Source organism: Dasypus novemcinctus, chromosome 5 (genome assembly GCF_030445035.2).
Source record: "Dasypus novemcinctus isolate mDasNov1 chromosome 5, mDasNov1.1.hap2, whole genome shotgun sequence".
Classification (NCBI taxonomy): domain Eukaryota; kingdom Metazoa; phylum Chordata; class Mammalia; order Cingulata; family Dasypodidae; genus Dasypus; species Dasypus novemcinctus.
Window position 1 is genome coordinate 88,649,121 of NC_080677.1, and position 27,701 is coordinate 88,676,821.

Consider the following 27,701-nt stretch of genomic DNA (forward strand, 5'->3'; position numbering starts at 1 on the left):
CTATGTTTTCTTCTAGGAGCTTATTAATTAATTTTTAAATGAAATGGCTTATAACTAACTAGAGAGTATTTTTAATATGGTGTAAAATAAAATGAACCAAAATGCTCCACTGATATCTAAAAATTTGGAACTATTTTAAATTTTATTTTAATAGTTAGCTTTCAGTGTCTATCAAGATTTATGGAATTATTCAAGTTTAGCATTTTTAAGTGATTAATTAAAATATTACTTGATATTGCTTATCCATTCTGGTATGAGTATATAAATATTTTTAACACTACTAATAATTAATTGGATATAATATGAATAGAGATAAAAGTTTGCTTATGTGCAAATATTATTAGCAGGCAGATTTTCATACTGACAATACAATAATGACAATTTGTTTTATTCATAATCTCCCACGTTTCCCTTGTGATTCTTAGTAGATAGTCAATTTAAACAAAACCATTTAATTAGATTTTTCTTTTTGGATTTCTTGTATTATCGTAAGAGTAACTACTTCAACATTTGATAAAATATTATTTCTTATTTTCGGTGAGAACAATCTAAGCTACAAAACCAGTTTTCCAGATATCCATTAAAATTTTATGCTAGATTTTTTTACCTTATGTTACAAATCTGTGTTTTTTAAGCTGAGGAGTAAGCATATCTTTCAATGCTTGCTGTAAATCATTTCACTACATTAATAGCTATCCAGAATACTGTTAATAACTAGAAAAAATACTTACTCAGTTATAATTTCAGGGTTTGTAAAGCTGAGGTTGGTTAAATGACCTTCAAGTTTAGAAGACTCATGCATATTTAAGGCTGGAGTGGTCTTAGGGGCGAGTGTAGCTCTTTTTTCATCCTTCTCAAGTGCTTTTCTCTTTCCGCCATTTTGGAAATATTCTCTGCATACACTACAAAGCAAAATAAAATTGTATTTTTAAATGGTGGGAATAAATACAAAATAAAATGGAAGAACATTACCATATTTTAATCAAGATGGAGACCTTTCAAATTAAGGATTTCTATTTTGGAAACTTCAACAGGAATAAGTCTGAGCACCTTACAGCACTTTCAAAAATGTTAAATTTCTATATGCCAAAAAATGATCATAGATTATGAGGTTCAGAGCATAGAACGTTAGGATTCTGGAACAAAGTCCTGCCATCCTCTGCAGATAACCACACTCCTTTTGAGAGACAAACTTTTGGCTTACTACTGGACCCTAGTAGAAACCAAACACTTAAAACATGGGCCCCCAAATTACTATGAGGCTTGAGTTGCACCCCATCATGAACTGGGTATGATCTGACCCACCAAGCCATAAAATTGGGCATGGAAAGCAGCATTCAGTCACAAAATGGAAGTGGTAGAGATGAGATTGGGCTTGAGCAGGCGCCCACTCCTGCCACTTACCCTCTCTTTCCCAGCTCACACCTATGGCCTCATGAGGAGTACCTATGATCAAATGACCGAGGAAGAGAAAACATGGGCCTTTATAATAGATGGTTCTGTACAATATACTGGTACCACACAAAAGTGGACAGTTATAGCACTACAGCTCCTTTCTGAGACATCCTGAAGAATAGGAGTGAAGGGAAAATTCTTCCAGTGGGCCGAACCTCGAGCAGTATACTTGGTTGCTCATACTGACTAGAAGAAATGGTCTGAGGTGCATATGTATACTGATTCAAGTGTTGTGGCCAATGGTTTAGTTGGACAGTCAGGGACCTGGAAGGAATATGAGTGGAAAATAAGTGACAAAAAGATATGGAGTAGAGATAAGACAATAGACCTCTCTGAATGGGTGAAAAACATGAAGATAATTGCTTTGCATCCCATGTGAGAGCTTACCAGAGTGTGACTTCAGCAGAAGAGGGTTTTAATAATTAAGTGAATAGGATGCCTCATTCAGTGGATAAAAGCTGACCTCTTTCCCCAGCCATTCCTGTCATAGCCCAGTGGCCAGGGTGGTAGGGACGGAGGTTGTGCATGGGTTGAGCAACATGGACTTCCACTCACCAAGGCTCACCTGCCTGAAACCACTGCTGAGTGTCCAATGTTCCATCAGCAGACAAATTGTCCCTGACATAGCACCACTGACACCATTCACTGAGGTGACCAGTCTACTGCCTGTGGCAGGTTGATTATTCTGGGTCGTTTCTGTAGCAATTATTATTTATATATTCCAAAAATTGATTATCTGTAAACTGGTCTGTTCCTTTGGGTGTGATTAAATTATGATTAGGGCTTTGTTTGGGGCACATCAGTAGGATGTTGAATGCCTGCGCCCTTGGTGGGTGGGTACTCACAGAGAAAACTACACAGCAGAGGAGTTAGTTCGAGATTTGGATACTGGAACCCCAGGAAGTAAACACAAGGAGAAGAACACAGAGGAAGAGAGAAGGGTCCATTAGACATGGAAGGGCCCTGGGAATAGAGATGAGCTGTTTGCCTGATAGTTTACAGTTGGCCTTGTGGAGAAAGCAGAGCAGCTGAGACTGGAGAGAAACGAGTCCAAGGAGAGAGACTAGACTTATTCCAGCCCCAGCTGATAATGGAAGAAGCTGGGACTACGGAGCCTTGAGAGGAAGAGGGAGGCTGAACTCTTATAGACGTTGGTGGCCATCTTGCTCTAACACACGGCCAAGAGACTCTGGCGAGGGAAGTAACTTATTTCTTATGGCCTGGTAACTGTAAGCTTCCACCCCAAATAAAACCCTTTATAAAAGTTAACATATTTCTTGTATTTTGCATCAGCACCCCTTTGGCTAACTAATACAACTTCCATCATGGAAGGGGGAGCATTTTATTACTGTAATAGATGCATACTCTGGATATGGATTTGTCTTCCCTGCACACAATGCTTCTTCCAAAACTACCAACCATGGACTTGAAAATGCTTTATTCACCACAATGGTATTCCACACACCCATTTCATGGCAAATGAAGTGTGGGAATGGGCACATGCTCATAGAATTCACTGGCCTGATCAAGTTCCCCATCATCTTGAAGCAGGTGGATTAACAGAGCAGTGGAATGGACTTTTCAAGACTCAATTATGACACCAACTATGTGGTAATACCTTGCAGGGCTGTATATGCTCTAATCAGCATCCCCTCTATGGTGCTATTTCTCCCATAGCCAGGATTCATGAATCTAGGATAGAAATGGGAATGGCACCACTCACTATTCTTAGTGATCCACTGGAAAAAGTTTTGCTCCCTGTCCTTGAGACCTTAAGCTCTGTTGGTCTTCAGGTCTTATTTCCAAAAGAAGGAGTGCTTCCACCAAGAGACACAACGATTATTCCACTGAAGTGAAAGTTAAGATTACTACTCACTGCCATCTTAACTTATGTCTCTGACTCAACAAAAAAGTTGTACTGCAGTTGCTGGGGTGATTGATCTTGATTATCAAGGGAAAACAGGGCCGCTATTACTCAATGGAAGAAAAAGTTTGCCTGAAAAATAGGATATCCCTTAGAGCATCTCAGTACTACCATGGCCCTATTTAAGATTAACGTTGATGGAAAACGACAAAACCAATCCAGGCAGGACTAGTTATGACCCAGACCCTACAGAAATAAAGGTTTGGGTTAACCCACCAGGCAGAGAATAAAGACCAGCTGAGGTGCTTGCTGAATTTAAAAGGAATATGGAATGGGTAGTGGAAAAATGTGGTTATAAATATAAGCTATGGGGAAGCGTACTTGGCCCAATGGATAGGGCATTCACCTACCACATGGGAGGTCCGTGGTTCAAACCCCGGGCCTCCTTGACCAGTGTGGAGCTGGCCCATGCACAGTGCTGATACACGCAAGGAGTGCCCTGCCACACAGGGCGTCCCCTGCGTAGGGGTCCCACGCGCAAGGAGTGCACCCTGTGAGGAGAGCCGCACAGTGCGAAAGAAAGTGCAGCCTGCCCAAGAATGGCACCGCACACACGGGGAGCTGACACAACAAGACGACGCAACAAAAAGAAACACAGATTCCCGGTGCCACTGATAAGGACAGAAGCGGTCACAGAAGAAGACACAGCGAATGGACAGAGAAAGCAGACAACTCGGGGTGGGGGGAAGGGGGGAGGAAAAAAAAAATGTTAAAAAAAAAAAATATATATATATAAGCTATGTCCACAGGATCAGTTGCAGAAATTAGGAGTATAACGGTTACAAATGTTTCTTCCTTGTTATGCATATGTTTATATATATAAAGTAAATATCTTTGTTTTTTCCCTATATTATTTCCTCATCATACAGCATAAGTTGTTTTAATTTTATGTGATAGTATTAAGTTACAGGATGTCAAGCTTAAGAGTGAATATTACTCAAGGACTTGCATTGCCTTCTGGGAAAAGTGTTAGTGAATTTCCAGTTGTACAAGGGCAAATGAATTATGTTAGGTCAAAGTGTGATTTTTATTCTTTTTATTTAGAGAATAAGTATGACTTAAGGAGATGTGTACAGGTGCCTAGTTGACAAGGGGTGGACTGTGATGGTTAACTTCATTGTCAACTTGGCTAGATTATGGTATTCAGTTATTTGTTCAAGCATGTACTGGCCTGATTGTTACTGTGAGGGCATTTCATGGATTTAAAATAGTCAATTAATTACACATATGGTTGGTTATATCTATAATCAACAAAAGAGACTGCCTTCAGCAATGAGAGAAATCTCATCCAAATATCTGAAGGGGGTAAAGGGAGAGCTCAAAATTTTAGTACTCAGAAAGAATTTCTATGGCTACTTCGGCCACCCAGCTTTTCTTGCAGAATTCATTAAAATCTTCATCAGAGTTCCCAACATGTGGCCTGCCTTGCAGAATTCAAACTTGTCATTCCACAGTCATGTAAGCCAATACCTAAAATAAATCTCAGTTCTGTTTCTCTGAAGAACCCTGACTAAAGCAAAAGGAGAAAGGAATTAATGAGTTAGGAAAAGGAAAACAGGACCAACAAATACATAACCTGGTACTTTTATTTGCATAAATTTGTGCAAATAAATCTTAAAACTTACATGAAAGAGACAATTGTCTAAGAAAACATAATTCACTGAACCTGCCTGTGGTGGAAATGGACAGTTTTAAACAAAACCAAAATCCATAAATGAAATGGAGAAAGTTTTCAAAGATTTACCTCAGCAAAAAACACATTCTAATGAGGAATTCTATCAAACCTTCAAAAAAAAAAAAAATCAAAGCTACATAAATAGTTACTGACCATAGATACAACGGAACATTCTCCAAATAGTTTTTCTGGGGGGCAAAATACAATGATATTTAACTCTGATGAAACACTACCAAAAAATAAAGACATATAAATATTAGAGTAAAAATATTAAATATAATTTTGGCCAACAGAATCAAACATGACCAAATAGTGTGTATTTCAGGAATGTAAGGATGATTCAATTTAATAAAATCCATTAATATAATTTACTATAGTCATAAATCTAAGGAGAAAAATCATATATTTGTCTCCATAAATGCTAAAAAGACATTCAACAACTTTTAACACCCAATCTTAATAAAAACACTTAATAGGAAAGACAGTGTATCCTTAACATTAAAAATAAACACACATCAGTCAAAAAGCCAGACTTATTTAATGACAAACTACATACATTATTGCTAAATGAAGAAGGCATAAGGACATGACAGATGAAAGAAAAACAATTAGTCAAACTAATTGGAGAGAAAGATTAGAGGAAAATATGATTAAGTTACTAACAGGAATGCCTATGATTTAGAAATAGGAAAGCTTTTCTAAGACATTCAAAATCTAGACACAATAATAGAAGAGACTGATGTATCTGCCTATGCTAAAAACAAACAGCTTCTTCATGGCAAAAAATACATAAACAAAATGATAGTGTATATATCTGTTAATTAATATGCATAAGGTTATTCATTATAGCATTATTTATAACAGCAAAAGCTTACAAATGACTCATGAAAATGAGGAAGACATCTATCAAATGGAGAAATTCCCAAGATATATTATTAAGTAAGAAAAAAAAAGGGACAGAACGGGGTATATACTATGCTATCCCACTTACAGACAGGAAAAAGTAGATGCATTTGTGTGTGAATAATAATTTGCTAATTTTTTCACAAGAAACACTGATAGGATAAATAAGAAACAAATGAAAATAGTTACCTGCAGACCATAGAAGTAAAGGAACATTCTCCAAACTTGCTTTGGGATAAGCAAAGAAAACGGAAGAGAGCCATTTCTGAGTATAGTTTTGACTATTTGTTGGGGATTGAATCATGTACCTCACAAGAGACATGCTCAAGTCTTAATCCATGCTTTTATGGGTGTGAACCGATTTGTAAATAGGAGCTTTGAAGATATCACTATTAGTCAAGCTATGGACTCATTTCTAAATAGCATCTTTGAAGATCTTTTTAGGTGAGGCCAAATTAAATCAGGCTGGGCCTTAAACCTTAAAAGCAAAGGAAATTAGACAGAAAAGTAAAAACCAGAAGTTAGAGAAGCCAGAGTGAGAGACTGCCATTTAACAGAAGAATGCCATCATCAGAACATTATAGACCTTAGAGTAACCATGACCTTGTCTTCTCCTTGATTATGGACTTCTTACCTTCAAAACTGTGAGAGGATAAATTCTTTTCTTTAGGCTAATCAGTGTGTGCTTTTTGTGATAGCAGACCTGGCAAACTAAGATACTACTGAACCATATAAATACTTTAAATTCTTCCCAATTAAAAGAAAATAGGGGAAAACTCATAAAACTGAAAACAAACTAAAATCAACTGTATAGCAAATTGTAGCATAAACACACAGAAAATAACTGTTTCAAGCAACTTTTGAACACAATTCTACTACACTGCCCTGTCCATTCACTCTCTCATTCACCAAAAAACTATTTCAATATAACTGTGCCTTACTGCAGTAGCTTCCTAACCCGTTTTCTTACTTACACATTCTTGTCTTTCTTATAGTTCTTACCATTATTTGGTACTTACCATTATCTGGTCTAGGAAATACTTTATATACTATTTCTAACCTCTTACTCCCAGTAGCAAGTAAGTTCCCTGAGAACAAGAGTTTTGTCTGTTTGGCTTAATGTTATACTCTCAGTGCCTATGTACATAGAAGACAATCATTAAATACTATTCACTTAATGAATGAATAAAATAATCAAGTTAAATATTTATTTTTACTGGATTATCTGTTGAATGAATAATTCATGAACTCTACATGAATTTTTATATGAGACTGAAACAGAAATTTTGAAAAAAAAATTGAAATGAAATATAAACTAGAAGTTATAAACTTATTGTCTACCCAGAAAGACAGTGCTTTATTTTCTGGGAATTCATTTTAAATTCAGTCAATATACAGATCTGCTTTTATAATTTTACCAACTTAAGAGGATTAATCAGCACAATTTTCATCTTTCAGTTTTTTAAACATTAAACATTTAACATGATCTCTATTATAAGTAAAAACATTATACAAAGTGAATAAAAATGCTGGAATACCCTGAATCCAGGATTTTAAAATCTTTAAGATGTCTTCTAATTTTAAATGATAGAAAAACACTCATTTTTACTTGAATCCAAATATGGATACTTAACAAAATTACATGCTGTAACTAATTTAAATGTATTAAAACTGTATTTTTTTAAAAAGCTAAAACAGAAAATGCAAAGTTATGTCAGAGGAAAATCATCTGATTTTAAAAAGATGAATGAAATAAGCCAAGAGAAAATGAGGCAAGGGGAAGAAGTTGTTTAAAGACATTTAAATATCTTTTTAAAATATTTGATTTTTTACTTCAGTACAATTAATTATAAAATACACATGCATTACTTAGATTTAAGAGTTTAAACAGGACATTTGAAACCAAAAATGTCAGTTCATAAAAACACTCACCTACAACACCATTCAATACGACCTTCGCCCTCACAAGTTTTTGCCCAATGATTATCTGCCAAATTTTTCATTGCAACAGCATATTCACAAAGTGTTTCCTCATCCTCACAGTGTTCTCGCCAGATCTTATCAAAATCTCCCACTAAAAACAAGAAAAAAAGTAAATTAACTTAAAAATATGTTTAGGCTTCTTAAAGTTTCAGCATAAACTAAAATTCAAGTTAAAGATGAGTATAAGCAAAATCATGAAGTTGAACTTCATGAAGCTTTAAACTTCATATTTTAAAAGCTCCTTTATGTAAATGGCTGCATCATTTTAATTATGATGATTTGATAACTAAATATGTTTTACCATTTTAAATAGAGGGATTTGTGAAGCTAAACAAAACTGGCAAATCCAAGTAGACATGTGGTGATGGTTAAGTTCATATACCAACTTGGCTAGATTGTGGTATCCAGTTTATCAAGCAAGCTCTGGCTTGATTGTTGTTGTGAGGATATTTCATGGATTTAAATCATCAGTTAAGTTGGTTGCATTCAGGCTGACTGCATCTACAATCAACAAAGGAGACTGCCTTCGGCAATGAGAGAAATCTCATCCAATCAGCTGAAGGCCTTAAAGGGAGAACTGATGAGTCACCATCTCTACTTTAGTCAGCCAGCTTCTCCTAGGGAATTCATAAAACCTGCATCAGTTTCCAATTGTGGCTTGCCCTATGGGATTTGGACTTGAAAATTCCCGCAGTAGCGTAAGTCAATTCCTATTTTAAAATTTCACAATATTTACTTTATATATATATATACACATACATATATGTATATATGTAATCTCTTATTAGTTCTGTTTCCCTGGAGAACCCTGACTATAATATTATATGTATGAGCTATTAGCTTATAAACTGAAGACATGCTGGTAGGGGACAAGTATGGCTGGGCATTCAAGCATTGTCTTGCTACACTGGGCAATATGACTTTACAGGAGCAGAGTAAAAACCTATTTTTGCCTATTATTGTCTTGAAACTCTATATACTATCAGTTCCCTAAAGTATTCAGCTGTAAAAAGGAATGACATTCTGATAATGCAACAACACAGATAAACTGTGAATACATCATGCTGCATGAAATAAGCCAACACCAAAGGACAGATATATGATCTTGTTGATAAGAAATAATGAGAATAAGCAATCTTAGAGAGTCAGAATCTAGAATACAAGTTACCAGGTGATAGAGTAGGGGTAGGAAGTTAAGGCTTAAAATAAATTTTAAAAAAGGGGTTCGTAGGTAAGATGGCAAAATAGATTAGCACGCAAATAAATGAAATATTTGCATTTACACATATTTTCCTAGGACAAAAATGTTGCTAGAGAAAAATTATCTTGGAAGTCTCTTCAAAATTTTGAGCCCTGATAAAATGTTCTGAATAAAAACTGTAAGTTGACTAAATTATCTGGCTAAATATCACTTCAAGCTACTATTCCCACCCACCCCTTTTTTATTTTTAATTGTCATCACATTTATATGAAATCTGAAATATCAATGTGAAAAGTGAGAAAGAAAGGTATGTGCATGCCATGGCCAAATAAAAGACACCAACACAACAGTAAGGGTAAATGAATAAATAAAATTTATTAGGATGGCTTCACTCAAATGTCCTTATTCATGCATAAGAACTTATGCTCCCTTGTCCCATGTTCAAAGGCAGACAATTGCTTGGAGATAGAATAAATTTAAAAAGATAAATTAAACAGCAAAATTTGAGGCCAATAATTGTACTTAAATTCTTTCTCCAAGTAAGACAACTTAATTCTAGCATTGAAGAGTTCCTTTTTATTTTTTTTTAGCAGAAAAGGAATTATAACAGCTTACATATAACAATAGTCAACACTTTTCTAATTAAAAACTCAAGAACTCCCAATTAACACCATTTGTTGGTTATTTTAGGCTTATAGTCCAAGAAGTAATGAGCTGAAAATCAAACTACTAGTCCTCTAATTTAACCAAGAAAGTACACGAAGGGTACAAACACATTCATATAACACTGTCCATATAAAATGAGTATGTATTATCAGTCTCTTCTTAATCTAAGCCTGAATGCTGATTTTAAACCCAAAAGGGATGAAAAATTGTGTATTTTAGAGTTATGTTCTTACACACCAGTATTTTCAGTAATCGCTAATATTTGGGTAGTGACAATATTCTGAATGTGTTAAATAGCAGTGTGACAGTAACTTCACTCAAAAGCTGACAAAATGTTTCCAAATTCTCAAATAAAAGTTCTGCAGTTTTAGCAACATATTTCAGAAACAGTTATTTATCAAGTCTCTATTTCTAAATAGTACAGGAAGTAAAAGCTTCAAAAACAAATATTCTGGTTAATGAACAATTAAGATACATTAATAAAAACTTTAATAAATTCTAATATAATTTCTGACTTTACACATCAGATTTGATTCTAAATGCTTCATTAATGTATACATAATCTTAAAGGTGATTTACCTTTTGTTGAGTTGGATTATCTTCAACTTTAGAAGGCACTTTGAGCTTGTAATTTTTACTATCCTCTCTCTATATACATGTGCATATACTAAAGGAGCAGTTGTGAATGCTTTTGAAATGTGAATGATCACATCTTACCCTGTGAAAGAAACTTTATTTTTCTATAATGTAGGCTGGTTTTAACTTTCTGAGAAAACCCAGTTTTAACTTTCTGAGAAAAACAGAGCAGTAGTTCAAAAATTAGAGTAAAAAACAAACAAAAACCATTTGTCATCCCTCTATGATTCCTTCCATGCTGTTATTTTAAAAGAGAAAATACCACCAATAGAAAGGGAAATCTTCTGGACTATTTGAGATATACATTCTAAAATCATACTTTATTTCACAATACATATATAGTAACCATCTTACTAAAAGTGTTGCACATAATATATTCAAAATTTCAAGGTGAGCAGAATTCATTTAAGACATCTCTCTCTAACTTCTATCCCTAGGCACCAACTCATATCCAACTATACAAACTATGGATAAATGAAATCTGACTAAATATAATAAATGGTAGTATGTCAACTGACAAAAATACTATTTAACAACTATGGTACTGAGTGAAAAATTAACATTATTCTTAATGATTCTTCCAGTTCTACTGGTATTTTAAAAAGTCCCTGAAAGAGATACATCTTTTCTTCAACGTAAGAGTGGTACTTTCCAAGTGTACTCATAAAGATAATATGTATTACTGGAAAACCTGATGCTAGCAATATTTCGAGGAAAAATTTTAACATGTAAGAAAATACTAAACACATTTATATACTTTTAACTTTCTGGTTATCACATAATAAAACAAGAAGCAGTACTGTGCAGTGGTTAAGGAATGGGCTCTGGAATTAACTCAGATGAGTTTGATTTCTGCCTTCTCTGACTACTCAGCATAAAACTTTGAACAAGTTAATGTGTCTAAGTAGCTATCTTATAGGGTACATATTAATGGACAAGTAGTATTTATGGACTAACCAAGTATGCCATTTGTCAGTGTTCACTGGACTATATTTTGTATACTGCCTTTCAATTTTAACATACATACCTGGCATTATTTAATGTTCATCTTGAATATGTAAGTAAATAGTATCATTACATTCTCAAGCCATCTTTGAGGCCCTTCTAGCAATATACATTAATCAATGTATGCATTAACTCATAACACCTGTTCTTATTTTATTTTATTTTATTTTTTTTAAGATTTATTTATTTAATTTCCCCCCCTCCCCTGGTTATCTGTTCTTGGTGTCTATTTGCTGCGTCTTGTTTCTTTGTCCGCTTCTGTTGTCATCAGCGGCACGGGAAGTGTGGGCGGCGCCATTCCTGGGCAGGCTGCTCTTTCTTTTCACGCTGGGCGGCTTTCCTCACGGGCGCACTCCTTGCGCGTGGGGCTCCCCCACGCGGGGGACACCCTTGCGTGGCACGGCACTCCTTGCGCGCATCAGCGCTGCGCATGGGCCAGCTCCACACGGGTCAAGGAGGCCCGGGGTTTGAACCGCGGACCTCCCATATGGTAGACGGACGCCCTAACCACTGGGCCAAAGTCTGTTTCCCTGTTCTTATTTTATAAAAACACTGCAGTCTGAAATTTTTGAAAGCTGTTATAAAGTCAAATAATTTTAAAATAATTGCACTATAAATGAATAAATTAAAATGTAATCTATGTCTTTAGATGAAGTAATAAAATTTAAAATCCAAAATGACAGAATTCAAGGGGGGGGGGCTGCTGTTCCCAAGGTATCATATTAAAATTCCTTAGAAAACACTCTATGAACTCATCAAAAATAAACTCTTCCATTTCAAAATAGTTATAAAGTTAACAACTTCAGATAGCATGTGGTTCATGACCTAAAGAACTAAGTTACAAAGTATAATGCTTTCTTTTCATTAAAATTCCATCAAATTCTTTAATTCAAAAGTATTATTCTCTGCGGGAAACGGACTTTGGCCCAGTGGTTAGGGCGTCCGTCTACCATATGGGAGGTCCGTGGTTCAAACCCCGGGCCTCCTTGACCCGTGTGGAGCTGGCCATGCGCAGCGCTGATGCGCGCAAGGAGTGCCGTGCCACGCAAGGGTGTCCCCCGCGTGGGGGAGCCCCACGCGCAAGGAGTGCGCCCGTGAGGAAAGCCGCCCAGCGTGAAAAGAGGGAGCAGCCTGCCCAGGAATGGCGCCGCCACACTTCCCGTGCTGCTGACGACAACAGAAGCGGACAAAGAAACAAGACGCAGCAAATAGACACCAAGAACAGACAACCAGGGGAGGGGGGGACATTAAATAAATAAAAATAAATCTTTAAAAAACAAAAAAAAACAAAAAAAAACAAAAGTATTATTCTCCAATGACTTACAGCACTTTAAAAGGGTTAACACTGTACAAAGATTTGTATTTTTATTTCACATATTTCTTCATACATTGCTGTAAGGTTTGAATTTACTTTTTAAACATCAATTTAAAATAATGTTGTCTCCAAATCTGTGGTGACAGAAGTCCAAACACTGGTTATCTTTGGTGCAGGATAATGACTAGGAGGGTTCACAGGAGCCTCCAAGATGCTAGGTGATAGTTTCAGGGAAGTATACATATGAAAAATTCATCAAGCTGCACACTAAGACTTGTTAAATTTACTGTTTGAAAGTTATGCCCTATAGAAAAGTAAAACCAATAATAATGCATAAAATAAAACCGCCCTAAGAATTGTACAGTGTTCCTGAAGATAATCTGATATCCTCTACTCTCTGAAAAGACTGCTAATGTACAGGCTATATGAATAGATATATATTTTATATGGGGAAGAATAAAACTATGACAAGCACTATAATAGAAAAAGCACATAAATCCAGAGAGTTAAAAGACCTGGGTTCCTGTTTTGGCTTACCATTCATTCATTTACAATAAGATTTTGAGAGAGCCGTTATTCTCTTTGTCTCTGTTTACTTAGGTTTAAAAAAAATGAATTTTTATCAGCATTCCAAAGCGTTGGTCTCTAATATAGTAATAGGAGCCATTCAAACTCAAGTTCTACAATCAAATATGTTTAGGAAAAACCAGGTTTAACTTATGCACATAAATTTCCCTTCTATAAGACTTCTCAGTTTAGGTTCAAAGATATAGATCTGTGTTTGAGTAGTTTATTTTGGAGAGGATACCAAGAAACAAGAATGAGGAAGTAGGAAGAGTAAGACAGAGGAGGAGAAAAAAAACCAATACAAGGGTCAATTATTGAGGTTACTGCTACAGCTGACTAAGAAGTATACAGAATATTTCCCAAAACTGTATACCTAAAAGATGGCTGGCTGGAGCATTTATCTAATGGTCCCCATCTCCCACTGAGGGTTGTTAACTATTTGTACTTTTAGTCTGTACTTTAGCAGAGAATAAAGGGACATCCTTCCTGGGCTCCAGCAATGTTGAAAAAAAGCAGAAAGGCAGAAAAGAAACTGAGATCACAATGAATTGTAGACACCACCTGAGGGTCAAGGGTATGTGATATGGGAAATCAGAGGTATCTATTACAAATTCTCAGAGTCCTAAACATTTCACTGGATTACCCTGACACTCAATTTATTCTAGAATTATTCTATTAGCTATGAGATGCAAAGACAATTAATTGTATATGTACATGAACCTACTGCTCCATGGCTTTTCAGAAAACCTCTAGTTTTTCCTACTCATTGAAATTCTTTTCTGGAGAATGCTGCCATTTCTTATGGAGTTTTAAGGATTGTTAACTTCTTCAGTGAAATTTCGAGGAAGGATTAAAATTTAGTCTGTAGGCTTATTCAATGGAAACTCATTGCAGACATTCAATTTAAGGTTTTGAGCAGATTGTCTCAAAGACAGACACTAAATTGATTTGTGATTGGCAAAGTGTGGCACACTTAATATATAATTGTGAGTAACTAATGCAGTTTGTATATACTTCTCATCCTTTCCACAGATTTGCTGGAGAAACTACTCTATTTCAAACACTACAGATAATAATAAAGAGAATGAGTGAGCACTGGTATCAAAGGAAGGGGGAAAGGCATAATAAAATGTGGCAGATGCCTTTAAAAGGAATAAATCCAATATGTTCCCTATGCCCCATCTGTAATACATCCTGGACCCAGAATGTTTAATTCCTTTATTTAGTCAACAAAAATAGATCAAATTCCTACTGCTAGACACACATATGTTAAATGTCTAGTGGTTATAAGTTACAAAGTTGGGAAGCGGATGTGGCTCAATTGACAGAGCATCTGTTTACCATACAGGAGGTCCAGGGTTTGAACCCAGGGCCTCCTGGTCCGTGTGGTAAGCTGGCCCATGCGCTAAGCTGGCCCATGCACAGTGCTGCCACACTCAAGGAGTGCCATGCCACACAGGGGTGTCCCCGGTGTAGGGAGTCCCACGTGCAAGGAGTGTGCCCTGCAAGGAGAGTCACCCCAAATGAAAAAAGCCTGCCCAGGAGTGGCGCGACATACACAAAGAGCTGAAGCAGCAAGATGACGCAACAAAAAGAGACACAGATTCCCGGTGCCACCACGAACACAGGCAGACACAGAAGAACACACAGCAAATGGACACAAGAGAGCTGACAAAGGGGGAGGGGAAATAAATAAAATAAATCTTGAAAGAAAAAAAGTTACAAAGTTGTACAAAACACATAACTTTCAGATAAGAGAAAATTCTACTCTCCAAGATACCTGGGAAAGCTTTTTAAGAAATTTATTTTTTAGTAATAAACTTATTAAACAAAAACACTAATAAAAAAATGGATTTATTATTTTAAGCAAGAGTAATGCCCACTTAAATTACCAAACCAAGTTCAATATGGAAATCAATAAACCAAGTTATTCTGACGCTTGCTCCTCTATCCAGATAATACCGTAATTACTGACCAAATTCACCTATACAGACATTATGTGTAACAAGTAAAGAAAAAAAAAGAGCTAATTTAAAAAGATGTAGAATTCGGGTTTTATTAATTTTGTGGCTAAAGATATTACTTAGATTTCAACTGTCTTTGTAAAAGAACAAGTACACATTGAAATGTGTTAAGGAGTTATACATTTTTGGTCTTAATCCCCTCAAGAATAGCTGTACAACAGATCTAAACTAAAATGAACCAATGGCATATCTAAACTATCTCTTCAGAGTTGGTACTATTCTTCCTTTATGAATTAATTGCTTTCCCACCATTGGGTATAGCAAATTTTTTTCCTTCAAAAGAACTGCGGATTGTGGAAAGATGGTGGATTAGCTCCAGGAATCAGTCCAACCACCAAAACAATTGTTGAACTGGAAGGAACTGTCTGAATCAACCATTGTTAGTTCTGGGGTATTGGGAAACATTGTGCAGCATCCATGCAAGAGGCAGGTAAAACTGTGATAAAGACCACTGAGTTTCACACACCCTTAAGTGGCCATCTCCCCCCTTCCACCAGCCACATGGCAGGCAGCAATGGGCACTGAAGCTCCAGCTCCTGGCTCAGCTTGCTGGTGAGACAGAATGAACTAGTCCTCTAAACTCCAGGGATGTGTATTCTGATCTGAGATTACTACCTCTAAACTCCAGGGATGTGTATTCTGATCTGAGATTACTACATCATTTCTTGGGACCTACTCTGAAAGTGGTCATTGTTCCAAACCCTCTGTGGCAAAGGAAGCAGAGGAAACTTGAAGAATAGTAACCTTCCTGAAAACTAGGGAAAATAGTTAAGGAGCTGCATTAACCAGCAAGCCTTGAATGAGAAAACACAGCCTCAAAAGTTATGGAAGCTCTTGGTGCTCTTGCTGACCATTCCCCCACTGCCTACATAAAATGGTGTGGAGTCCATTATGGATCCCTGGCTCTGTTCCAGAGGGTGCAGAGTAGCTCCTGTGTGCCTCCTGGAGTGCATGAATATCACTGACAATCTAAGAGGTACAAGTTTGAGAGACCAAGCCAGGGAACTTGCTTCCTGTCTTGGCTCACCCTCCCAGAGTTTGTTCTGAGGGTGGAGGAAACCCCTGCAGACAGTTGGGACAGTGTGAGAAATAACGAAGTTGAAACAGCCTAGGAAAAAGGACAACTTGCATTAAGACATTCAAAAGAGCATCTAGACAGAAGAGGAAGCCTATTTCAAAAGTAGAGGGGATATTCACTCAAACTCCTGCAATCAATAACCACTGAGGCCTCTAGCAATCACAAGCTCAAGAGAATAATAGGCAGGATCCCCATCTCTGATAAGACAGAGTCCTGCACTTCCCATTTATGCCCTAATGACAGAGTCCAATCAAAGCCCTAATCATAACTTAATCATGCCCAGGTTTAGACCATTTTACAAGCATAATCCAATATCTATTTTTGGAATTCATAACTATGCCAAACTGCTACAGCAGGTCTAGTGGTGGCAAATTCCTTCAACTTTTGCTTATTTGAGAATTTTTGAAATAAAGTCTTATTGAATATAAACTTTTGGATTGGCTATTGTTTTCTTTCAGCATTTTAAATATTTTGTTCTATTTTTTCCTTCCATGGTTTCTGATGAGAAATTGGTACTTAATCTTATTAGGATTTCTGTGTTCATAAATCGTTGCTTTTTTCTTACAGCTTCTAGGACTCCCTCCTTATCCTTGACATTGGACAATTTGATTACTATATGTCTAGGCATGATTCCTTTTTGAATTTATCCTGTTTGGGGTTTGCTGGGATTCCTGAATGTGCATATTCATGTCTTTAATTAAATTTGGGATCTTTTCTATTTATTTTAATATTCCTTCTACCTCTTTCTCTCTTTCTTCTTCTGAGACTCCCATAATGTGTATATTGATATACTTGATGGTGTTCCAAGTCTCTTTGGTCTGTTTGTTCTTTTTTTTCCTTTTTTTCAGGAGGTACCAGGGATTAAATCCAGTACCGCATACACGGGAAGCAGGTGCTTAACCACTGATCTGTATCCACTCACCAATGAGAGTGGGGTGCTTTGTCTTTCTGTGTTTAGGAGGTACTGAAAATCAAACCTGGAAGCTGATAATGGGAAGGAGGTGCTTAACCACTTGAGCTATATCTGCTTCCATTCTTTTCATTCTTTTATCTTTCTTCTTCTCAATCTGTATCATCAATTGTCTTGTCTTTGATTTCACCAATTTTTCCTTCAATTTGCTGTTGAAACAATCTAGCAAATTTTTCATTTCAGTTATTGTGTTCTTCAACTCCAGTATTGGAGTTTCTATGGGGAGACTCCCAAATCATTCACTGATTGTTTGCCTTATATGCTTGATTTCTTTTTTCCATGTTTTCCTTTATCTCCTTGAGCATTCTGAGAATTATTGGTTTGAAGTATCTATCTGGTAGATCCAAAGTCTGGTCCTCTTTGTTGATGATTTCTGGGATTAAGTCTCTGGGCTAAGTTTCTATCCAGCTAGGGAATGTGACAGAGATTTTCTTGAGTGCCAGAAGATAATCAAAACAAACAAACCAATGTAAAAAGCACCTTCTACTCTCTGCAAATTGGCTCTGCTTTGGTGGTGGTCTCCTTCAGAACTAGCCCTCCTTTTAAACAGATCAACCATGGTCCCCAAGGGGAGGGGACTCACAGATAAAAGGCATGGCAACGGACAGAGTTGAGGGTTTCTGATGTTGGAGTTTTCAGGTTGTAGTTTGATGCTAAGTCTTAAGCTGGAGCCCCAGGAAGTAAGCTCACAGAGGAAAGAGAAGCAAGCCTAGGGGAAGAGAGGACCTGAGCCAGGAGAAGAACAGAGGAATAGAGACGGCTCCTTAGACATGGCAGAAACCCCAGGGAGAGAAACAGAGCCATTCACCTGATAGTCTATAGCTGACCCTGTGGAGGAAACAGAGGAGCTGAGCCCAGAGGAACCCAGGAAGCCTGAACCCTGGAAGGTGTCAGCAGTCATCTTGATCCAATACGTGGAAATAGACTTTGTTGAGGTAAGTAACTTATGCTTTATGGCCTGGTATCTGTAAGCTCTTACCCCAAATAAATACCCTTTATAAAAAACCAACCAATTTCTGGTATTTTGCATCAGCACACCTTTGGATGAATTAACACATCCACACTGTAAGTAATACTAAAGGAAGTTCTTCAGACTGAAAGGAAAGGACATTAGACATGGAATCAAAGAAGCACAAAGAAATAAAGTCCTCTGGGAAGGTAACCATATGGATAATTATGAAAGCCAGTTTAGTATAGTGTGTTATGTAATTTCACTTCTTCATATGGCTACTAAAATGCAAATGCTTTAGAAGTATGATAAATTGATGGCTTTGGATATACAATGTACAGGGATATAATTTCTAACAAGTACAAAAAAGGGTGGGGTACAGATGTGTATAGGAACAGTGCATGTGTATGCTATTGACAATAAATTAGTATCACATCAAATATGATTGTTATAGATTTAGGATGTAAAATTTTAACCCCATGATAACCACAAAGGAAATACAGGACAAATATATTCAGAATGAAATGAGAAGAATCTCTAACACAAAAAGCCAAATAAATGTGCAAGCAGGCATTAGTAGCGAACTGAAGATCAAAAAAGTTATGACTTACAAACACAAAATAGCAAAATGGCAAAAGAAAGTCCTGCATTATCAGTAGTGACTTTATATGGATTACACTCCCCAGTCAAAAAGTAGAGATTGTTAGAATGGATAAAACCACATGATCTGAGCTGCAACACCCACTCTCCAGTTCATTAGACTCACCAAGAATAATTAACAAGGAGATGATGATGGACACTGCCCATCCCAAGGAACAGAATGTGTCTGCAACTGCAAGGAAGATAGTTGGATACATCTGCCCCCCGGGATTTAAGCTCCCTCTCAACTAGAAGCAGAGTGGGCATCACGATCCCCAAATCAAGACTTGGGAATGAACAATGGACCAAAGTAGACTTATTATTATTCTACTACAGACTTATCATCATTCTAGCAATGGAATAATTTATTGATCTAAAGGCAGTGGCCACCAGAGGTATTGAGGGATGGAAGTGGGAAGAATAGTGTAATATGGGGGCATTTTTGGGATACTGGAGTTGACCCACAGGACACTGCAGTGACAGTACAGGCCACTATATATTTTGTCATAACCTACAAAATTGTGTGGGACATAGTGTAAATTATAAACTATAGTCCATGGTTAGTATCAATGCTTCAATACGTTTTAATTGTAACAAATGTACACACTACTGAAGGATGTTGTTAATGTGGGAAAGTGCGGGAGGAGGAATCCCTTATTTTTTTATTTTTAAAAATTATTTATTTATCTTTCCCCTTCCCCTTCCACCACCCTGCTGGGCTTTTTTTGTTTGTTTGTTTTGTCTGTGTCCATTTGAGGTGTGATCTTCTGTATCTATTTCTCTTTTTGTCTTCTCTTCTTGTTTTTTCTCTTCTAGGATTCACTGGGATTCAATCCTGGGGACCTCTGATGTGGAGAGGTTCCCTATCACCTGTGCCACCTCAGTTCCTGGTTTCTGCTGTGCTTCACTTTTACTCTTCCCTTCCTCTCTCTTTTGTTGTGTCATCATCTTGCCACGTGACTCACTTCCCCAGGCACTGGCTCGCTGCGCGGACACTTGGCTCGCTACATGGGCACTTGTGCAGTCACTATGCTTGCCGCACGAGCACATGGCTCACAGTGTGGGTACTGGCTTGCTGCACAGGCATGCTTTCTCTTTTTCTTTTTTACCAGGAGGCCCCAGGGATTGAACCCAGGTCCTCCCATATGGTAGGCAAAAGCCCAATCATTTGAGCAACATCTGCTTTCCCCTTATTTTTTTAATGTAACATTTAAGCAATTTAAAGCTTCTTTAAAAATAAAAAAAAATTAGTTAAAAAAAAAAAAAGGACCCAATTATATACAGGTTATAAGAGACTCACCTTAAATTGAAAGACATAAGTAGGCTGAAAATGAAAGGATGGAAAAAATATACGCTATGCAAGTAGTAACCAAAAGAGAGTTGGAGTAGCTATATTAATATTGCATAAAATAAACTTTAGGTCAGAAACTTTACTGTTACAAAGAAGTTCATTATATACTGATAAAGAGGTGAGTTCAACAAGAAGATATAACAATTGTAAATACATATGCACCTAACAGCAGAGCTCCTTAATATATGAAGCAAATATAGATAGATTTGAAGGGAGAAACAAGACTGTTCTACATTAATATTAGATTTCAATACATCACTTTCAATAATGGATAAAACATATAAACAGAAAATCAAGGAAAAAGAAAGGTTGAACAAAACTCAAAACCATCCAGATTTAAAAGACATATAGAGCACTTCACCTAACAGCAGCAGAAGATACATTCTTCTCTAGTGCACATAGATCATCCTCCAGAATAGTCCATATGTGAAAAATCTACAAGGTTACTGGAACTATTAATGAATTCAGAGAATTGGTGAGCTACTAGAGCAATATGCAAAAACAGTAGTGTTTCTACATATTAGTAATAAACGATCTGAAGAAGAAATCAAGAAAAAACTCCATTTACAATAGCAATTAAAATAATGAACTATTTAGGAATAAATCCAACCAAGGATGGAAAAGACTTACATACAGAGAACTTGAAGATATTACTAAAAGAAATCAAAAGAATACAAAGGAAAAGATATTTTGTGTTCATGGGTTGGAAGACTAAATATTAAGATGTCAATTTTACCCAAAGCAATTTACAGATTCTACCTGATCCCAATCAAAATTTCAAACTCCTTGTTTGCAGAAATGGTAAAGGAAATCATCAAATTTATATAAAAGGGTAAGTTGCCTTGAATAGTCAAGGATATCTTGAAAAAGAAGAATAAAGTTGGAGGACACACACTTCCCATCTTAAAACTAACTACAAAGACATAGTAATTGAAACAGCCTGGTACTGGCACAATGACAGATACATAGACCATTGGAACTGAACTAAGAACTCAGAAATTAACTCTCACATTTATGACCCTTTGATTTTTGACAAGAATGCCAGGTCCACTCAAAGAGGAAAGAATATCTTCAACAAATGGTGCTGGGAAAACTGGATGTCCATGTACAAAAGAAAAATGTGGACCCCTACCTCACACCATACACAAAAATCAACTCAAATTGGATCATAGCCCTAAGCATAAGAGCCAGAACTATCAAATTCCTTGAAGAAAACATAGGGAAGCATCTTCAGGACTTTGGGTTAGGCAATGCCTTCTTAGATGTCACAGCTAAAGCACATGCAACAAAAGAAAAAAACAGACAAGGGGACCTCAAAAATTAAAAACTTTGTGAGTCAAACGACTTGATCATGAAAGTAAAAAGGACAACTTACTCAATGGGAGAAAGTATTTGGAAAGCAATTATCTGATAAGCATTTAGTATCTAGAATACAGAAGGAAATCGTACAGCTGAATAATAAGATAAACAAGCTATTTTATAAATGGGCAGAAGATGAATAGGTATACATATGGCCAAAATGCATATGAAAAGAAGCTCAACATCATTAGCCATTAGGGAAGTGCAAATCAAAACCACAATGAGATCCCATTTCATACCCATTAAAATAGCTACTATTTAAAAACACAAAATTACAAGTGTTGAAGAGGATGCAGAGAAACATGAACACTTATTCACTGCTGGTAGCAATGTAAATTGGTGCAGCTGCTGTGGAAAACAGTTTGGAGTTTTCTCAGAAAGTACAGAATTACTTTATGACCCAGCAATAAAATTACTCGGTATACACACAAAAGATTTGAAAGCAGGGACTCAACAGTTGGTAGCACACCAATGTTCAGAGCAGCATTATTCACAACTGCCAAAAGATGGAAGCAACCAGTGCCCATCACCTGATGAATGGATAAACAAAATGTGGTATTACATGCACAAGAAAATATTATTCAGCCATAAAAAGGAATGTAATTGATACTACAACATGGATGAACCTTGTAGACATCATGCTGAGTGAAATAATCCAGGCACAAAAGGACAAATATTGCAGGACTTCATTGATATGAAATAATTAGAATAAACAAACTCAAGAGTTGGAATCTGGAATACAGGTTACCAGGCGATCAGAGGGCAGTAGGGAATGGAGAATTAATGCTTAAATTGTACACAGCTTCTTTTTGGATTGATTGTAAAGTTTTGATAATGGATGGTGATGATGGTAACACAACATTGTGAATGTAACTAACAACAGTGAATTATATATTTGAATGTTAGGTTAAAAGGGGAAATTTTAGGTTATATATGTTACTAGAATTAAAAAAACCAAAAACAAAAACACATAGGCCTGTATAACACAAATAGGGAACTGTATTGTAAATGATGGACTACTGTTCACAGTACGATTATAAAAACTTTCTTTCATGTACTGTAAGAAATATGCCACAGTAACACAAGGTGTTAATAATAAAGTGATACATGGGAAGTCTATATTTTATGCCTGATTCTCTAATTTAAAAATTAATTAAAAAAATAAAAGGGAAGCAGATGTGGCTCAAGTGATTGGGCTTCTGCCTACCATATGAGATGACCCAGGTTCAATCCCTGGAGCATCCTGGTAAAAAAAAAAGTGTGCCTGCAAGGCAAGGTAGTGCCTGTGTGGTGAGCCAAGTGCCCATGAGAGTACTGCATGGCAAGCACCTGTGCAGTGAGCCACATGCCTGCACGAGTGCCTGCACAGCGAGCTGAGTGCCCGTGCAAGTGAGTCATGCAGCAAGATGATGATGCAACAAATGAGACAAAGGGAAGAGTCAAGGCAAGGTGCATAGTTAAACCCCACACAGGCAGTCTTTTCACCATTCTTGAGCACATGGTATAGTGATATACCTTATGGTGGGAAAAAAACATCTAAAATGTTTGGTGATTGTGGCAGTTTGGTATTGTTTACGAATTCCAAAAACAGATATTGGATTGTGTTTGTAAACTAGTCTGTTCCTCTGCGCATCAGATTATATTAATTCAGAGATTTCACTTTTACTTGATTAAATTATGATTAGGGTTTTGATTCAGCCACGTCAGTAGGACGATGAGTTCCCACTCACGGACTCAGAGAAGACACCATGGCAGAGGAGAGAGTTTTGATGTTGGAGTCCAAGGAAGTAAATACACAGAACAATACAGAGGAACAGAGACAGTTCCATAGACACAGCAGAGGCCCTGGGAGGAGAGACGAGTCTAATAGCCTACAAATGCAGCTGAGCCCAGAAAGAAATGAGCCCCGGGGAGAGACCAGCCTTATAACAGCCTACAGCTGAGACTGGAAGAAGCTGAGACCATGGAGCCTTAAGAGGTAGAAGGCAGGCTGAACCCTGCCCACCATCTTGCTCCAATATGTGGCCAATAACTTGGTGTGAGAAAGTATCTCTTATGGTACCCACCCCGCCCTGAGTTGGACTCTTTAGGGCCTTGTGACTTAAGCTTCTACCCCAAATAAATATCTTTTATAAAAGCCAACAGAGTTCTGGTACTTTGCATCAGCACCCCTTTGGCTAATACAGTGATAAAGCAGCTCCTGAGAACCAAATAAAGGAACCATCTGAAAACCTGTGTCTTACATCCAAGACTGTATGACTAATCATTTCTCTGATGGAGTGGGGAGAACCCAACATTCTGATGTGCCTAAAAGATTGGACTTTTCATATAAAAACTTAGAAACATGTAATGCAAAGGGGGGAAAATTACAGCCATATTTTTTTTGCTTGCTGTAACATTCTTTAAAACTTAATTTTTAAAAAAGTTATTTATTTTTTGAAGGATTGAATCCAGGACCTTGTAAGTAGGAAGCCAGCTCTCAACTACTGAGCCACATTGGCTCCCAAGTTGGTTTTTCGTTTGTTTGCTTTTTTTTGGAAGCACCAGGAATGGAATCTGGGACCTCCCATGTGGGAAGCAGGCACTCAACTGCTTAAGCCACATCTACTTCCCTTTTTGTTTTTTCTTTCTTTCTCACTTTTGTTTTTTATTTTAAAACTTTATATTTAATAGTGGTAAAACATACATAACAAATAATTTTAACCACATTAAGTGGACAATTCTTTGACAATAAGTACATTGACAATATTATATAATTTCCCCAACTATTTCCAGACTATTTTCATTATTTGAAACCAAAATGCATACTTTTTCAGCAATAACTCCCCATGTCCCCTTCCCTCTACTCCTGGCAACTATTATTCTACTTTCTGTCTCTAAGATTTGCTTATTCTAGGTATTTCATATAGGAGAAATTATATAAAATTTGTCCTTTCATGTCTGGCTTATATTGCGCACCATACTTTCAGGGTTCCCTCATGTTGTAGCATGTACAGTGTATTTCTCCAAATAACTGAATAATATTCCATTGTATAGATAAGGCCACATTTTGCTTATCCATTTGTCTGCTGATGGTCACTTGGGTTGCTTCCAGTTTGGGCCAAGAATAATGCTGTGTGAACACTGGTGTAGAAATATCTATTTGAGTCCCTACTTTTGATTCTTTTATATATCTAGGAGTAGAATTGCCAAGTCATATGATAATTGTGTTTAACTTTCTAAGAAGCCACCAAACTGTCTTCCACAAAGGCTACACCATTTTATACTCCCGTCAACAATTTATGAGGATTCCAATCATTCTGCATTCTCCCCAATACTTGTTATTTTCAGATTTTTAAAAATAATAATATCCTAGTGGGTATAAAGTAGAATCTCACTTAACTTTTAATTTGCATTTCTCTAATGGCTAACAACATTGTGCATCTTTTCATATTTACTGGCCATGTGAATACCTTCTTTAGAGAAATGTATATTCAAGTCCTTTGCCCATTTTTTTTAATGGTCCAAAAAAAGAAAGATTATATTTTTTACTCTATTCCTGCTTGTATGATATTTGATTGTTTTAAATTCAGTTGAGAGTCCTTTGATTAGATTACTTGATAAGATCAATTCAGGGCTTTTGATTGGACTATGTCAGTGAGGTATGACTCAGGTTGAGTCTCTGCTCCCTTGCTGGGTCTGATATAAATGGAAACAGAGACAGACAGACACAGGAAAAATAAGCTCTACCATATTCAATCCAGCCATGTGAGAGAGGACTAGATGATCACTTAAGCATGAAGCCCCCAAAAGGCTGGACCCATAGAGCAGTTCAAGAGGAGACCAGCCCTGCTATATGCCTGATAGCTTGCAGCTGACCTCAGGAAGAAAGGAGAGTAGCCAAAATCATAGAGGAAACTCAAGAAGAGGCAAATGCTATGCCTGATAGTTGAGCCCTGGGAGCTGGTCTCCGAGAGATGGTAGATTGAGGGGAAGGCAGAGATCTCAGCAGAGATCCATGGCCATCTTCGCCACATGGCATTTGATTTTGGGGAGAAAGCATTTTTGATGCTGCCTCAGTTTGGGCTTCTCATGGCCTTGGAACTTTAAGCCTTACCACAAATCTCCTTAATAAAAGTCAACCCTTTTCTGGTACTTTGCATCTGCAGCCCTTTGACAAACTAAAACAGGGTTCACTGTCTTATTGTATTTGTATTAATTACACCTGATCTGTACTTGTTTTAAGCCCTTCTAAGATATATGGTTTCCAAATACTTTTCCCATTCTGGAGATTACCTTTCCACTTTAGAAAGAAAGAAAAAAATACTACCATTTGTTTTTCTGTATGTCTTGTGTGTTTTTGTTCCTCAATTACTCTATTACTGCCTTTTTTGTATTTGGCTGCTGTTTTGTAGTGTGCCATTTTGATTCCCTTCTTTCCTTTTCTCTGTATTTTTTACTTTCTTAGTGGTTACCTTTGTAATTAAAATTAACATCTTAAACTAATATTAACAAACTAGTTTGATTAGTACCAACCTAATACCAGTAGTATGAAAATTCACTATGTCTATCCCACCCTCCTTAAATTTATGGTCTCAAAGTACATCTTTATTATCTGTCCATTTACATGAATTTTAAATGTTATTTTACATATGGTCTAGTGTCCTTTTATTTCAGCCTGAAGAACTTCCCTTAGCATTTCTGGTAGAACACGTCATCTGGTAATGAACTCTTTCGGATTTTGTTTTATCTGTGAATGTCTTAATTTTTCTTTCATTTTTGAAAGATTATTTTGCTGGATATAGAATCCTTGGTTGACAGTTTTATTTTTTTTTTTCTTTCATGACTTTAAATATGCCATCTCACCGTTTTCTGGCCTCCACAGTTTCTGATGAAAAATTTACTGTTAATCTTATTGGAGATACCTTGTGTGTGACAAGTTGCTTTTCTCTCTTTTTTTTTTCAAGATTTATTTATTTATTTATTTCTCTCCCCTTCCCCCCCCCACCCCAGTTGTCTGTTCTCTGTGTCTATTTGCTGCGTTTTCTTTGTCCGCTTCTGTTGTTGTCAGTGGCACGAGAGTTTCTTTTTGCTGTGTCATCTTGTTGTGTCAGGTCTCCGTGTGTGTGGTGCCATTCCTGGGCAGGCTGCACTTTCTTTCGCGCTGGGCGGCTGTCCTTACAGGGCGCACTCCTTTACGCGTGGGGCTCCCCTATGCGGGGGACACCCCTGCATGGCAGGGCACTCCTTGCGCACATCAGCACTGTGCATGGGCCAGCTCCACACGGGTCAAGGAGGCCCAGGGTTTGAACCACGGACCTCCCATGTGGTAGACAGACGCCCTAACCACTGGGCCAAGTCCGCCGCCAAGTTGCTTTTCTCTTGCTCCTCCAAATTCCTCTTTGTCTTTGGATTTTGACAATTTCACTAGAATGTATGCTGGTGTAGATCCCTTAAATTCTATCCTGCTTGGAATTAATTGAGCAACCTGTGTGTTCATGCCTTTCATCAGGCTGGGGAAATTTTCAGCCTTCATTTCTTGAAATACTTTTTCTGCCCCTTTCTTGCTTGTTCTTCTGGGACTCCACTGATTGTATGTTGGTATGCCTGACGGTGTCCCACAGGTCCTTCAGGCTCTGTTCAATTTTCTTCATTATTTTTTCTTTCAATTCTTTACACTGGATATATTCAACTTCTTGTCTTCAAGTACACTGAGCCTTCTTTCACCTATTCATATCTGCTGTTGAAAACATCCAGTGAGTTTTTCATTTCAATGACTGTACTTTGCAGAGTCAAAATTGTTTTTAAAATAATTTCAATTTTGTTCAATGTTTTCCTAATTCCTTTAGTTCTTTGTATATGAATTCTTTTAGCTCAATGAATATATTCAAGACAGTTGTTTTAAAGGCTTTAAATACAGTTCCAGTGTATGAGCTTCCTCAGGGATGGTTTCTGTAAAATTCATTTTAAATTTATTTATTTAAAAAGGTTGGTGTTTCCTATGGGCCAGATACTGTTTTAA

The 27,701-nt window shown here is 36.9% G+C and overlaps 1 protein-coding gene across 1 annotated transcript in view; it reads right to left on the reverse strand.

The window, feature by feature from the left end:
- SAMTOR (S-adenosylmethionine sensor upstream of mTORC1) overlaps positions 1-27,701 on the reverse strand; it is an 83,304-nt gene that overhangs the window by 45,699 nt on the left and 9,904 nt on the right. Inside the window, exons 2-3 of the mRNA XM_058297216.2 lie at positions 7,890-8,031; positions 732-902 (exon numbers count right to left, since the gene is read on the reverse strand). Of these exons, the coding sequence (XP_058153199.1) occupies positions 732-902; positions 7,890-8,031 (313 nt within the window). The remainder of the gene's footprint in view (positions 1-731; positions 903-7,889; positions 8,032-27,701) is intronic.